Source organism: Polypterus senegalus, chromosome 13, assembly GCF_016835505.1.
Source record: "Polypterus senegalus isolate Bchr_013 chromosome 13, ASM1683550v1, whole genome shotgun sequence".
Classification (NCBI taxonomy): Eukaryota; Metazoa; Chordata; class Cladistia; order Polypteriformes; family Polypteridae; genus Polypterus; species Polypterus senegalus.
Window position 1 is genome coordinate 10,443,248 of NC_053166.1, and position 16,383 is coordinate 10,459,630.

Consider the following 16,383-nt stretch of genomic DNA (forward strand, 5'->3'; position numbering starts at 1 on the left):
GCTGGTCTCACTACCGTCCTATAGACCTTGCCTTTTGCTGTTGCTGGTACTCCTCCTCCTCCTCTTCCTCTTCTTCTTCTTCTTCTTCAGGCTGCTCTCATTAGGGGTCGCCACAGCGGATCTTCCTGTCCTCGTCATCTTGATCTGTTACCCCCATCACCTGCATGTCTTCTTTCACCACTTCTATAAACCTTCTCTTAGGCCTTCCTCTTCTCCTCTTCCCTGGCAGCTCTATCCTTAGTACCCTTCTCTCAGTATACCCCTCATCTCTCCTCTGCACAAGTCCAGACCAACTCAATCTCACCTCTCTGACTTTTTCTCCCAACTGTCCAATTTGAGCTGACCCTCTAATGTCCTCATTTCTAATCCTATCCATCCTCGTCACACCCAATGCAAATCTTAACATCTTTAACTCTGCCATCTCTAGCTCTGTCTCCTGTGCCACCGTCTCAGGCCATATAACATAGCTGGTCTCACTACCATCCTGTAGACCTTCCCTTTCACTCTTGCTGGTACCCTTCTTCTTCTTCAGGCTGCTCCTGTTAGGGGTTGCCACAGCAGATCATCATGTTCCATATCTTTCTGTCCTCGTCATTTTGTTCTGTCACATCCATCACCTGTATGTCCTCCCTCACCACATCCATAAACCTTCTCTTAGGCCTTCCTCTTCTCCTCTTGCCTGGCAGCTCTATCCTTAGCACCCTTCTCTCAGTATACCCCTCATCTCTCCTCTGCACATGTCCAAACCAACACAATCTCACCTCTCTGACTTTGTCTCCCAACTGTCTAACTTAAGGTGACCCTCTAATGTCCTCATTTCTAATCCTGTCCATCCTCGTCACACCCAATGCAAATCTTAGCATCTTTAACTCTTTCACCTCCAGCTCTGTCTCCTGGTTTTTGGTCACTGCCACAATTCTGTTGTGGAGCGTCCATGTTCATTTGACCTTAGCTTCAAGTAGCTGTGCTGTGCATATTCTAAGTTCCCATAAGCCATTGCGAACATGTTGTAATGTGTCATCTTTCATCCATCTTGTCTACCGCGTCATTTTCAAACTTGCCTTGGCTTTTTGATTTACAATCATACTTATTCCTATTCCTGATGCCTTTATCCAAGGGGAAGTTGAAGAACCATTGGTCTCCATATCTTTTTTGTTTTTCCAGATGGAGTGTGGGCAGGTGAACTGACTTGTTCGTTGTGTTAGCAGTGGGATTTGTTCCCACAACCTCTATGCCACACCATTGACCAGAATCTTGCTGCAAATTGAAGTGTGTGTCACTTCCTAAAAATCAAAGCCTCGAGAGACACTTTTCAACACAAGAAGTCCACCACGGTTCATACACTCACTGGCCACTTTATTAGGTACACCTGTTCAACTGCTTATTAACGCAAATGTCTAATCAGCCAATCACAAGGCAGCAACTCAATGCATTTCGGCCTGTAGACACCATCAAGACCACCTGGCTGAAGTTCAAACTGAGTATCAGGATGGGGAAGAAAGGGGACTGAAGTGACTTCGAACGTGGCATGGCTGTTGGTGCCAGATGGGCTGCTCTGAGTATTTGAGAAACTGCTGATCTACTGGGATTTTCATGCACAGCCATCTCAGAGTTTACACAGAGTGGTCCGATAAAGGGTAAATATCAGTGAGCGGCAGTTCTCTGGGTAAAAATGCCCTGTTGATGCCAGAGGAGAATAGCCAGACTGGTCTGAAGTGATAAAAAGGAACTCAAATCAGCATTCGTTACAAGTGAGGTGTGCGGACAAGCAGCTCTGAACACGCAACACGTTGAATCTTGAAGCAGGTGAGCTGCAGCAGTAAGAGACCACAGCGGGCGACACTCCTGTCAGATAAGAACAGGCTACTGAGGCTACAATTCACATGGACTTACCAACATTGGACAATTGGAGATTGGAAAAACGTCGCCTGTTCTGATGAGTCTCGATTTCTGCTGTGACATTTGGATGGTCAGGTCAACAACATGACAGTATGGACCCATCCTGCCTTCTATCAACGTTTCACGCTGGTGCTGGTGGTGTGATGGTGTCTGTGATATTTTCCTGGCACACTTTGGGCCTCTTAGTACCAACTGAGCATCGTTTAAATGCCACAGCCTACCTGAGTATTGTCACTGACCATGTCTATCTCTTTATGACCGCCGTCTTCTGACGGCTCCTTCCAGCAGGATAATGTGCCATGTCACCAACCTCAGATCATCTCAGACTGGTTTCTTGAACATGACGATGAGCCCACTTGACTCCAATGGCCCCCACAGTCAGCAGATCTCAATCCAGTAGATCACCTTTGGGATGTGGTGGAGCGGGAGATTCACATCATGGATGTGCAGCCAACAAATCTGAGTGATGCTATCATATCAATATGGAGCTAAATCCCTGAGGAATATCTTCAGAACCTTCTTGAATCTGTGCCATAGGGAATTAGGGGTCCAACTGGGTACTATCCAGGGGCACCTAAGAAAGTGGCCGGTGAGTGTATGCTGGAGTTGCTCCACTAATGTAATGCAATGTGAGACACTCTCATGTCTACAGGACCAAAGACTCTGCTTTCCATGAGTATCTGATGAACTTGTTGCCAATTGGTGACAATTTCTTAAACTGTTTAAATAAGGAGAGCAGGAGGCTCAAAAATGTTTGGGGATGGCCACCCCGTATACTGAAAAATACAGTAAAAAGACACGCGATTACAACTGAGTTCAAAACAGAACTGAGGCATTTATATGGTGGAGTCAGGAAGGTGGTGGTCCGGGGTGGCCAGAAGAGGATGTGATGTCTTTGATAGGGGGGTTCTGAGAGGGAAGATGTCATCAGGAAAGGCCAGAAGTGACATCATCAGAGGGCGGATCGGTGCTGAAATCATCAGAGGGCGGATCGGTGCTGACATCACTATTTGGTTTGTTCTTCTGCTGGTCTATATAGCGACAAAAGAAGAGATTGTTAGTTGACAGTGCCAACCCTGGGTCCGGCTGAGAAACAATATTATTTGAGCCTGTCAATCTTCTCCCAAGTGCATGTGTGTGACACTTTGTATGGTGCCAATCCAGAATAATCCACACAACTCAAACGTTCAACCCGCTAGCTTAGCTGCACGTAGAAACAAGATTTCTCATATGACGATGGGCATGCCAAGGTGTGGCTTTTACCTGCATATATTTTATATATAAAGATATATATATATTAGATCTTTTTTTTCTAGAATTTGCTTGAACATTCTGGTTGATTTTGTGACTACTCCCATCATGCTAAAAATCAGAGTTCGCTTGCAGGAGCGATATATTCACACTAATCCAAGAGACAGAGGCTGTGGGTAGAGAAAGTATCGCAATCGTCCAAAGTTTCGATGTCGAGATTTTGATGAATCTCGACGTTTTAGACCTCCCTGAGTCCGATTTACTTTCTCGTAGGGAAACTAATGCAATCATCCAAAAAATACATTTTCGAGATTTTGATGAATCTCGACATTTTTGTAATTTTGTCTGTGTGTGTGTGTATGTAAACACAATAACCTGAGTTTGCTTTCACTTAGGTCAACCAAATTTTTCATACAGTATTCGGTACAAAACATAGATTTCTATCAACTTTTGAGCTATTTCCACTAACCAGAAGTGGTACTGTACCTTTTATTCATACAGAAGCAAAATCCAATTTATTCAACTTTTCTTTTATAATAATTGTTCAATATATTATTCATTTGATTTGATTTGTTGTCGTTGGTACTTTAAAGTTCATGATGTAAAAATAGATTCATTGTCTTGCAGTTTACTCCTCAAATATCCATCCCCATATCTGAGTGGAGTGGAGTGGAGAATGAGTGGAGTCAGCTGACCTCATTCTTTTCGGGAGGTCTTTCCAAAGTCAGGGCGCTATATACAGCTGAAGACCCTGCTGTCACCCATAGAGTGCAGGTTAATGTGGGGCACAACGAGGTTTTGACTGTAGAATTTGTTATTTCTGACCACGTTGTCCTCCCCATCCCTTCTCTGTCCTTCAAGATACTTCAGGTATATACTGTATAAATAAAATGTATTATTATGATGATCATTATTGTAGGCACCTTTCCTGCTCACCTGTATGCCACGCTGGACATGTCTGTAATGCGATTGTCCCTTTGTTCTTTGTTTTACCAGGGAGTGACTTGGCTGGCCTTCTTGATTTGGAATCCATGTACCGCGGTGTGCAGCAGAACATCAACCAGACGAGAAGATCCCGGAGACACGCAGGCCTTGAAAACTACAACATCGAGGTCCTGCTGGGTGTGGACGACTCTGTAGTGCAATTCCACGGAAAGGAACACGTGCAGAAGTATCTGCTGACGCTTATGAATATCGTAAGTAGGCCTGACCTCCCTAAATGTCTGAATATGCAGAGCAGGCAGTGAGAGCGCCTGGTGCTTTTCACTGGTCGCGTGGCTGGCCATCTTTTAAAAAAATCACACAGTGTGTGTGTCGTGGGCCTGGTAGAAACAGTAGAGCACATGAAGACCACCTCACAAAATGGGCCAGAAGTCTTGTTTTTTGTTTTTTTTTGGTCCCTATTCATTGCTTATTTCTAGTGGAAGTTTATAATGTTATGTTTCTGACATCTTCACTGTGCAATTTTGTATTAATTGTTTTTTTTTTTTGGTTGTCACCATTTTGGAGAAATCGTTTCATGGCCGTGTTGCTTGTGTCGCCAGTTCCATTGCCAGTCATGTGATGCATGACACGTTTTAGCCAGGGTGTGTTTTCCTTTTACGGAATTTTCTTCATTTATTTTAAAGTATTATTTTTCAGGTATTTGTGGTATTTATGTCAGTGGATTCTTAAAATAATCTGGACTCCTTTAAATTCTGCACACTTTATTGTGTTGTAGGTTTCATTTCACACTAGCTGTGCTACCCTTCTGAGACGGGTTGAAATCGCAGTAATTGACAAAGACCTCAGCCTTGACGTTTGCAGTGCACCATCTCTTGCAATGTAATTTGTAATGCATGTAGTAATCAAAAGCATTGTGTTTGTTGTTCCAACAGATGGTGCATCACAGACATTTCTAGTTGTAAAATGCCTTGCATCTGTAATTCTAATAGATGGCACATCACAAACATTTGTACTGTAGTGATGAAATGCATTGCGTTTTTCACTCCAAAAGAAAGTGCACCACAACATTTGGAATAATAAAATCTTTGCATTTATCATTCCAACAGATGGCACATCACAAACATCTGTAATAAATGCCATGATTTTGGTATTCCAACAGAATACTCATTAAAAGCATTCGCATTGATAAAATGCATTGAATTTTTTACTCCATAAGAAGGTGCATCACAACATCCATCCATTTTCCAACCCGCTGAATCCGAACACAGGGTCACGGGGGTCTGCTGGAGCCAATCCTAGCCAACACAGGAACCAATCCCAGGCAGGGTGCCAGCCCACCACAGGGCACTCACACACACACACCAAGGCCAATTTAGAATCACCATTCCACCTAACCGGCATGTCTTTGGACTGTGGGAGGAAACCCACACAGACACTGGGAGAACATGCAAACTCCATGCAGGGAGGACCCGGGAAGCGTACCCAGGTCTCCTAACTGCGAGGCAGCAGCGCTACCACTGCGCCACCGTGCCACCCGCATCACAATATTTATAATAATAACATCTTTGCATTTATCATTCCAACAGATGACACATGACAAACATTTGTAATGATAAAATGCATGACATATCCTCATTCCCTCAGATGGTGCATTAAAAATACTTGCAGTGATAATAAACATTGCGTTTGTCATTCCAACAGATGGCAACTCACAGATATTTGTAGTAATTAAATGCCTTGCTTTTGTTATTCCATCAGAATGCTCATGACAAACATTTGTAGTGATAAACTGCATTGCATTTTTCACTCCAACAGAAGGTGCATCACAGACATTTGTAGTAATAAAATGCCATGCTTTTGGTATTCCAACAGAATACTCTTCACAAATATTGGTAGTGATGTAATGCATTGCATTTTTCACTCCAACAGAAGGTGCATCAGAAACATTGGTAGTAATAAAATCTTTGCATTTACCATTCCAACAAGTGGTGCATCACAAACATCTGTAGTAATTAAATGCCATGCTTTTGGTATTCCAACAGAATACTCATTACAAGCATTTGCATCGATAAAATGCATTGCATTTTTCACTCCAACAGAAGGTGCATCACAAACATTTGTAATAATAAAATACTTGCATTTATGATACCTACAAATGGTGCATCACATGCATTTCTAGTTGTAAAATGCCTTGCATTTGTCATTCCAACAGATGGCACATAACAAACATTTGCAGTGATAAAATGCATTGCATTTTTCACTCCAACAGAAATTACACTACAGCGTTTGTAATAATAAAATCTTTGTATTTACCATTCCAATAGAAGACACATCACAAACATTTGTAGTAATTAATTGCCATGCTTTTGGCATTCCATCAGAATGCTCATCACAAACATTTGTAGTAATAAAAACTTTGCATTTGTCATTCCAATAGATGGCACATTACAAACAATTGTAATCGTAAAACGCATTGCATTTGTCGTTTAAGCAGATGGCGGGTCGCAAACATTTGTAGTAATGAAATGCTTTGTAGTTGTCATTCCAACAGGTGGTGCATCATAAACATTTGTAGTTACTTATAATGTGCCATCTGTTAGAATGACAAAACTAATGCATATGTCTCTGTTGTATGCCATTTGGTATGAGATATGTAAAAGTGGTGTTAATGTTTGTGATGATCCATCTGTTGGAATAACAGAGGAACAGAAAACTGAACAGACATACAGACAGCTATGAGGTGGTTAGATGAATCTGCCTGTTTTTCTACGTGTAATAATTCATAATGACAAAGTGACTGCATGTTTTCAGAAAGGTTTCTAAATGTATTATACATCAAAAACGGAAATCCCTCCTTCCTAGTAATAGTTCAAACCCTTTGCAGTGGCCCTCCAAATTGTGTTCAGGTGCCTCCTGTTTGCTTTCATTCTTCTTGAGATGTTTCTAGAACTCGACTGGATTCCACCTGCGGCCAACTGAATCTTCTGCTCATCGTTTAGACAGCCGCACACGTGTAGCTGAGCATAAAAGGTCCCGCAATTGACCCTGTAGGTCAGGAGAAAAACCAAACCATGAAGTCCAAGGAGCCCTGTGTAGAGCTCCGCCATCAAATGGTGGTGAAGTGTACAGTAGATCAGGGCAAGGGGGTAACGCCATTTGTTAAGCTGGAGATGTTTCTGGGACTTGACTGCAGTCCAGCGGGGGCAAACCATGAAGTCCAAGGAACTCGAATGGTGGGGAGGCAGTGATGAGGTTTTCTGGGTCCTTCCTTTCTTCTGTCTTTTGGCTCACGAGTGTTGAATTTCATTTTGGATTTGTTTGCTGCGAGTTGCCCTTTAAGTAAATTTCATTAAAGTGACGACATGGAACCGTATGGAACTGTTACCTAGTAACACAACTTTGTAGCCTAGCAACAAGTCTCATAAATTTTGGCACCCGGTAGAAAACAAAATAATACATAAATCAAAAATCTGGATTGATTTAGAGGCAGGATTTACACCAAGTAACATTCACCCGACAACTCTCTGGACTATTGAACTATTGTGGTGGACCCGGCCGGGACGCCTTGATCATGGAAGGACCGGGGGAGGGATCTTATTCCGGACACTGTCTCCCCCAGAAAGCTAGAGGAAACCTCCCACCCCTTTAGATTGCAGTGGGGTTTTGGAGCAGGGAAGCACAACCCTGCTGAGGCCTGTGGCCACCACCAGAGGGCGCCTGGACCTTTCGCAAACAAAACCAACAAAATGTTACGTCCCAAAGTGAGAGGCCCGGCAATGCCAGAACTTCGTATTCCAAAGATATTAATTGGTGAATCTAAATTTTCATGCCATATAATAGATTGACGTCCCATGCAGGGTTCGTTCCTTTCCTTCTCTCCACAGGTTGCCAAGATAAGTCCTATAATGGAAAAAGCAGTTTCAGCAAACAGATGGTTGGCCCGGGTTTCTACTACCCAAATGGTGCCAAGTCTTTTATTAAAAGCTACTTAGTCCTTGTCAAAAAGCACAAATCCATAAATTTCTATTAAAGTCCTATGAATGTAAGTATTTCTATGCCACGATGCCCTCTTCACTTGAGATCTCCAAGCGTTTAGCAGGAGTCGCCTGAACGTAAGCCTTTTTGAACGTCACTGACCATTTTTTTTACCATGCAGATGGAGACGCTGGATCATCCCTTTGGGAAGTCAGCCGTGCCCAGCAGCCTCTGCAGACGGAATTCATTAAACCTCCTCTGTGTTTAAAAATGATGACATTCCCGTTGGCTCAGGCTTCTTTATCGTCTTCTCTTCTTGATTTACCGACAGATGCCTCATGCATCAAATAATCGGATTTTTCTCACCCCCTACTGTAGGAGATGCTGGCCGCATGGTAGTGTTTGGGCCAAGTTACAGATTGTATTGCTGTTTTCTTGGGGAAAATGTGTTCATGGAAGGCACTCTAACCTCTGGGGTTCATTTTATATTGGTGGATGAGTTCATACTGGAAATGTAGAAATTATTAGCCGTATTATTAGTCATGCCACATACACACCTGAGCAGGTCATCTTCCTGAAGTTCTAAGTGTGTTCAGGCCCGGCCAGACCTTGGATAGGAGACCATTGAGGAAAGGCTTGGGTTGCTGCTTGAAGAGGTGTTGGTGAGGCCAGCAGGGGGCGCTTACCCTGTGGATAACAGACACGGCCAACTATCCCAATTGAAAAATCATGGGAGGAAGGCCTAGGTGAGAGAGAAGTGGGGACCGCCGTCTTCTCCAGTAAAGAAGAATCTGAATTGACCAACCTCCACCAAAAAAAAAAAAAAAAAATCAGGAAGAGCTTATTTTAGGACTTGATGGGTCCTATTCTGGTGCATTTTCAGGAACAGCGACAATTAGTGACCAGTGCAACGTTCTGTGCTATTCTTAGGGCTCGTTTTATACTTCACGCTCAGAACGCATCATGGCTGCCACGGGTTCCCAGCAGTCCGCTGAGCAGGTCCTCAGAAATTAAAGAGACACGTGCAGAACCAGCAAAAAGTGGGGAGGCACAGTGTGATAAAAGTCAGAATGTGAGGGTCATGGTCTTTGTTTACTATCTACACGTGACAGAAAGCCGCTTGGAGGATCCTACGGGGTCGATGTGGTGAAGTAAAATGCTAACATACAAATTCATTCATTCATTCATACAACATTAATAGACCTCTCCAGGCTACGATTCATTAAGCAAGAGAGGAGAACAATGTCTAGTCGAGATCTTTGGATAAGATAACTGTCCCGCAAAGTCTTTTGAAGTTCCTGATGAGTTTTTCAATACAATGTGTGTCTGTGTCAGTCCGAGAGATGAAACAATCCTCATACCTGGCCATAAGACCCATGTCTCTATTTACACCAGTCTAACTTTTGTTATATTTCTTAAGTGGAAAAATGCTGTACTGGTAATCTGATTAATATGTGATTTAAAATTCAGGTCAGAGTCAATAGTTACCTCTAAATTCTTTACCTCTATCTATTATTGTTATTATTGATTATTATTATTTTCCATCTGTTTTGTCTTGTTAGAGTAATAAACTGCTTTGTCTTGTTAGAGTAATATATTGCTCTACTTTCCCCCTAGATAGATTTGTAGATTATTAAGATGTAGATAGATAGATAGATTGTAGATAGAACGCCTCAAATCCACAGACTTACCACTGTTTATAAGGTATTGTAGTATATCAGATAGATCTCCCCACCTTAGATAGATAGATAGATAGATAGATAGATAGATAGATAGATAGATAGATAGATAGATAGAGTGAAAGGTGCTATATAATATATAGATAGATAGATAGATAGATACTTTATTAATCCCAATGAGTAATTCCCATACTCCAGCAGCAGCATACTGATAAACAATATTAAATTAACGAGTGATAACAATGCAGGTATAACAGACAATAACTTTGTATAATGTTAACGTTTAACCCCCGGGTGGAATTGAAGAGTCACATAGTGTGGGGTCTCCTCAGTCTGTCACTGAAGCTGCTCCTCTGTCTGGAGATGATCCTGTTCAGTGGATGCAGTGGACTCTCCATGATTGACAGGAGTCTGCTCAGCGCCCGTCGCTCTGCCACAGATGTCAAACTGTCCAGCTCTGTGCCTACAATAGAGTCTGTCTTAAGTGGAAAAATGCTGTACTGGTAATCTGATTAATATGTGATTTAAAATTCAGATCAGAGTCAATAGTTACCCCTAAAATTCTTTACCTCCGTCTTGACTTTTAATCCTAATGCATCAAGTTTATTTCTAATAACCTCATTATGTCCATTATTGCCAATCACTAAGATTTCTGTTTTCTCTTTATTTAGTTTGAGAAAATTACAATTCATCCATTCAAAAACACAAGTAAATCATTGGGGTCAGTGAATCAAGAGAGTCGGGGTCATCAGGCGCTATTGATAAGTACAGTTGTGGTGATGTCAAGGTAGCTGACTACTGTTTTTGAATAATTGAGCTTCAGCTTTATGTTGGGGTGGAAAGAATTCTATTCACTATGAAAATGGAGGGGGCGGCACGGCGGCGGAGTAAGGAGACCTAAGTTCACTTCCCGGGTCCTCCCTGCATGGACGTTGCATGTTCTCCCTGTGTCTGCGTGGGTTTCCTCCCACAGTCCAAAGACATGTAGGTTAGGTGTATTGGTGATCCTAAATTGTCTCTAGTGTGTGCTTGGTGTGTGTGACCTGTGGTTGGCTGGCACCCTGCCCGGGGTTTGTTTCCTGCCCCTGCGCCCTGTGTTGGCTGGGATTGGCTCCATCAGACCCCCGTGACCCTGTAGTTAGGATATAGTGGGTTGGATAATGGATGGGATGAATGGATGAAAATGAAGGAGGTCCTCCTCACTGGCAGTCCAGATTATAAAGATGGCATCTATGTAAAGGAGATTCAACGTTGGCTTTAAGACGCACGTTAACATAAAATCTTCCTCCAATTTTGACATAAATAGGTCTGCATAGTGAGGAGCAAACCGACAGCCCATTGCAATCTCCATCCGTTGCAAGTAGAAGTTGTGTCAGTGTGAATTTTATCGTTTGTATAACTGACTCTGTGAATATCTCCTTCACATTATATCTCAGATCAGTGGTAGGCCAAGATGGAGAATCAGATGAAGAGACGACCCATAGAATGCAGTGTGGATGAAACAATTGGAAGAAGGTACCAGGAGTGTGGTGTGATTGAAGAGTGAAGGTGAAGGTTAAAGGTCATGCTTATAAGACAGTGATAGGACCAGCGATGATTTATGGAGCCGAGACACAGGCAGTAAAGAGGAGCACAGCAGGAGAAGAAGTTGGATGTGGCAGATATGAGGCAACACGTGACTTAATGATGGTGTGCAATTGCAAGGCAGCAGTGGGCTGAGTACACAGCCCTGGGGGGCCCCAGTGCTTAGCGTGATGGTAACTGGACGTGGTGTCTTTCTGACTATCTCTTGTGTCCAGGCGTTAGCTGGTATTATCGTTATGTAACAACAGGCCAAGCTAAAACGAGTCTGCTCTGCTATTTCCTCCAAATACTCTGCTTGGTACATACTATTTCAGAAGCCGGCTGTACGAGTGCAAACCTTACGGAAAATGCAGACCACAGAGACCAGTTGAATGTTGGTTGAACTTCTTGGCTGCCCCACACCAAGTGAGTCTGTCGAAAAAAGCGTGGAACGTTTCCAGCTCGTTTAATGAGTGACGGAGGTCATTCAGCATCTCTCATTTCGTGAATTTAATTGCTGACTTTCTCCGTTTTTCGTCTGACGCTTCCGGCTGGACAGTCTGTTCCAGACAAAGACGTGAGGAGCAAAAAAAAAAAAGCCTTTTCGAAAACAGTGCGACTCCTCTGATGCTGGAAAAGGCTTCCCACACTTCTCATCGTTATGACAGAAACACTCAAAATAATTCTCTCTATTAGTGAGGGACGGTGTACAGAGAACCCGCCGGTGCCGATCCGTCTTTATTCTCTTTCTTTCTTTGCCCTTTGTTGCAAAAATTGGTGCCCTCGTGCCCATTACCATCATCCGAGATCTAATCAGACAGATGCTTTGGATGCTTCTGCCTCATAAGGTCAAGTGTGCGCTCGGAAGTGTGGGAACAACTGCTGTCTCCGTTCATGCGACTATCAGATTTATTTTAATAAGGTGCTCAAATACAAAAGTAAAATCCAATTGACTGAATAGGCCAGCGAAACACAAACCATGTCAGTAAATATTAGAAAAGGTTAAAGAAGGAGAGGATCGCGGGGATTTTCTTTCCTGTTCATAATGATGTTGCCTGTCTGTCTCAATCCTAAATGAGTCGGCTGCATCTGGCTTTGTTTAGTTTGAATTGAATTTCATTACATGCTTGGGATTTCAGATTTCAGAAAACTTTGAGAATCTATTATTGTTATTATTGATTATTATTATTTTCCATCTGTTTTGTCTTGTTAGAGTAATATATTGCTCTACTTTTCCCTTTTGTATTATTAAGATGTAACCTTTGTCAGAACGCCTCAAATCCCACAGACTTACCACTGTTTATAAGGTATTGTAGTATATCACTTCTCCCTTCCCTTCTAGATAGATAGATAGATAGATAGATATGGAGGTCACTATATAATAGATAGATAGATAGATAGATAGATAGATAGATAGATAGATAGATAGATAGATAGATAGATAGATAGATAGATAGATAGATAGATAAATATGAAAGGCACTATAAGATATTTAGATAGATAGATAGATAGATAGATAGATAGATAGATAGATAGATTATTAATCCCAATGAGTACTTTATTAATCCCAATGAGTACTCCAGCAGCAGCATACTGATAAACAATATTAAATTAACGAGTGATAACAATGCAGGTATAACAGACAATAACTTTGTATAATGTTAATGTTTACCCCCCGGGTGGAATTGAAGAGTCACATAGTGTGGGGTCTCCTCAGTCTGTCAGTGGAACAGGACGGTGACAGCAGTCTCTCGCTGAAGCTGCTCCTCTGTCTGGAGATGATCCTGTTCAATGGATGCAGTGGATTCTCCATGATTGACAGGAGTCTGCTCAGCGCCCGTCGCTCTGCCATGGATGTCAAACTGTCCAGCTCCATGCCTACAGTAGAGTCTGCCTTCCTCACTAGTTTGTCCAGGCGTGTGGCGTCCCTCTTCTTTATGCTGCCTCCCCAGCACACCACCGCGTAGAAGAAGGCACTCGCCAAAACCGTCTGATAGAACATCTGCTGCATCTTATTGCAGATGTTGAAGGATGCCAGCCTTCTAAGGAAGTATAGTCGGCTCTGTCCTTTCTTACACAGAGCATCAGTATTGGCAGTCGAGTCCAGTTTATCATCCAGCTGCACTCCCAGGTATTTATAGGTCTGCCTACACTATATCTATAACCTCAGGCAATTAGGTATAGTAAAAGACAAGCAGCAATTAAATTATAATTTATACAATGTATTATCTATATATATAATTCACTAAGGCAAGACAACCATGGAAAGCACGGCGGAAGGGGCGTGGATTCACTAAGCCGCCGACAAGTGAGACACCTATGGCGCACGCAGGAAGGAACCACGCCCACCAACTCCAAGACCATTGGATACGGTAACAACTCGCAGGGCCACGCCCACCAACTCGGACGCGACGACACAGAAAAAATGGCGTCATTTATATTCGTCTGTCGTAAAGGCCACATGTAGTGCAGGTCAGGTTAACGTCATGTGCATGTCATGCACCTCCGAGCTACGTTGACTGTTCATAGAGGCATGTTTCTCGCAGAGGTGAATCGCCATATGCAGCGTGTGAAACGGTTTGTGAGGGGTATCCCATGGGATCTTTAAAACAATCCTTTACAATTAAGGTTCGAACACAATGAAGTGAGCAGTCTTTAAAAACAGAGTCTTCGGTTACGACGCACGACTGCGTGCACCATAGCAAACTGTTTTACACGCTACATACAGCAATTCGCATCCGCGACAAACATGCCTCTTCTTAGATGCTCCTGCAGGAACACGGAAGACGTTTTCCTGCCCACCAGCACTCCATTTTCACCGGCCGTGTTCTACCCTCGCTCTCTAGGCATTCACACTGCCTGCCCATTTGCCCGGATGCAAAAACTCACTGACAACCCAGTTAGTCCCTTTAGTCTGTGGTAAGAGTCCACATGCACGTCTGAGCCACGCGGCGTTTGTTATGATGCGGGTTCACTATTGTGTTGTATTTTGCTCTCTCCAGGGTTCTATCTTTTTATTCACTTACTGTTGTATTCTCACACCAACCCGTTTTAGACATCCGTGTCTTTCCAGAAGTGTTTAGCATTCAATAAATAATTATGCATGAGGTTGAGCGTGTGTCTACCCGGCGCAGAGAGGCGTGGGTAAGCCGTTGAAGTCCATTCGGGCTGGAAGACGTGGAATTCCCACTAAGTGTGACTCATACGCTCCCACTCAGTACGTCCCGACCCTTTGTGCAAACCCCCCTCCTACCGTGGTCGGGTATTTTAGTGGATTATATATAGAAAAGCACCCAAAACCGAGGGGTATCCCATGGGGTCCTTAAAACATTCCTTTACAACTGAGGTTAAAACACAATGAAGTGAGCAGTCTTTAAAAACCGAGTCTTCGGTTACGACGCACGACCGCGTGCACCATAGCAAACTGTTTTACACGCTACATGCAGCAATTCGCATCCGCGACAAACATCCGTCTTCTTAGATGCTCCTGCACTTTGTACACACCCCCCCCGTCCCACCTCGCTACTACCGTGGTCGGGTGTCTTGGTGGATTATATATTGTGAACGCTGGCCCGGACACAGACAGACGGACAACATATTTTCAACCCACACACCGTTTATTTACAATATTTACAAGCAGTCCCGCGCTCAACTCCCCAGTGCCTCTTGCACCGATTCCCCAAGTCCAGGCCTTACAATGCCTCTCTTTCCCTCAGGCCTTACAATGCCTCTCTCTCTTCTGGCCGCCTCCAGTCCTCCCGCTAGCTCCGTCCTCTTCCACCCAACTTCCGCTCCAGACTGAAGGGAGGCGGCCCCTTATATACTGCTCCCGGATGAGCACCAGGTGTTTCCGGCATTCCCTCCTTGGCCACGCCCCAGCGTGGCGGAAGTGCCAGCTGTCCTCCCGGCAGCTCTCCGGGCGCCACAATAAGTCTTCCCCCCAGCACTTCCTGGTGTGGCGGAAGTGCTGGGCTCCAGGGTTCCTCAGGCTCCAGGGCACTGCCTGGCGGTGGCCACGGGCCCCTACAGGGTTGGGCTTCCAAACCCTCTACCCGTGGCCCCCAATACAACCAAGGCGATCGCCCCCTTGCGGTCTTAAGGAGGCACAAGCCCTCCTCTGGTCTTCCTGGGCGTCCCGGCCGGGCTCCATCCCCGGCCAGGGACCACACGGGATAAACCGGCATCGGGGTGCCGCCTGGCGGTGACCTCGGGTCCCTACAGGGTTTGGCTTCTAAGCCCTCTACCCGTGGCCCCCAATACAACCAGGACGGACGCCCCCTCGCGGTCTGGATGGAGGCACAAGCCCTCCTCTCGTCCTCCTGGGCGTCCCGGCCAGGCTCCAGTCCCGGCCGGGGACAACAATATACAAAGGCAGCCAAAACCACACAGAGCAATGAAAAGTCTAGAGTTCCATCTCTTCATTCACTTTCTGTTGTATCCTCAAACCCTCCCTTTTTAGATGACTCGGTCTTTCCAGAAGTGTTCAACCATCAATTAATAATTATGCAGCGTTTGTTATGCCGCGGGTTCACAATTGTGTTGTATTTTGCTCTCTCCAGAGTTCCATCTTTTCATTCACTTACTGTTGTATTCTCACACCAACCCGTTTTAGACAATCGCGTCTTTCCAGAAGTGTTTAGCATTCAATAAATAGTTATGCATGACATTCAGCGTGTGTCTAACCGGCGTGGGTAAGCCGCTGAACCCCATTCAGGCTGCAAACCATGGAATTCCCACTAAGTGCGACTCATACGCTCCCACTGGTTACGTCCCAACCCTTTGTGCACACCGCCCTCCCACCTCGCTACCACCGTGGTCGGGTGTCTTGGTGGATTATATATAGAAAAGCAGCCAAAACCGCACAGAGCAATGAAAAGTCTACGTCAGTCACAGGTACATCTGGACTGTGTAAAGACGACGACTCAAGTGACGAGTTGAAGGTGGGCACATGAGCGGGCAGTGCATACTGAACGAGAAATCAGCAGACTAGCATGACGGGCGGAGCTCAATGGACGTCCTTCTCCTCTCCTCCCGTTCCAGACTCCGCGCCGTGCACCCCCATCCCTCCGTC

At 44.3% G+C, this 16,383-nt stretch overlaps 1 protein-coding gene across 1 annotated transcript in view; it reads left to right on the top strand.

Moving 5' to 3' along the window:
• The window catches only part of LOC120542905 (A disintegrin and metalloproteinase with thrombospondin motifs 2-like), a 544,393-nt gene that overhangs the window by 388,611 nt on the left and 139,399 nt on the right, over positions 1-16,383 (top strand). Inside the window, exon 4 of the mRNA XM_039775628.1 lies at positions 4,147-4,346. Coding sequence (XP_039631562.1) covers positions 4,147-4,346 — 200 coding nt within the window. The remainder of the gene's footprint in view (positions 1-4,146; positions 4,347-16,383) is intronic.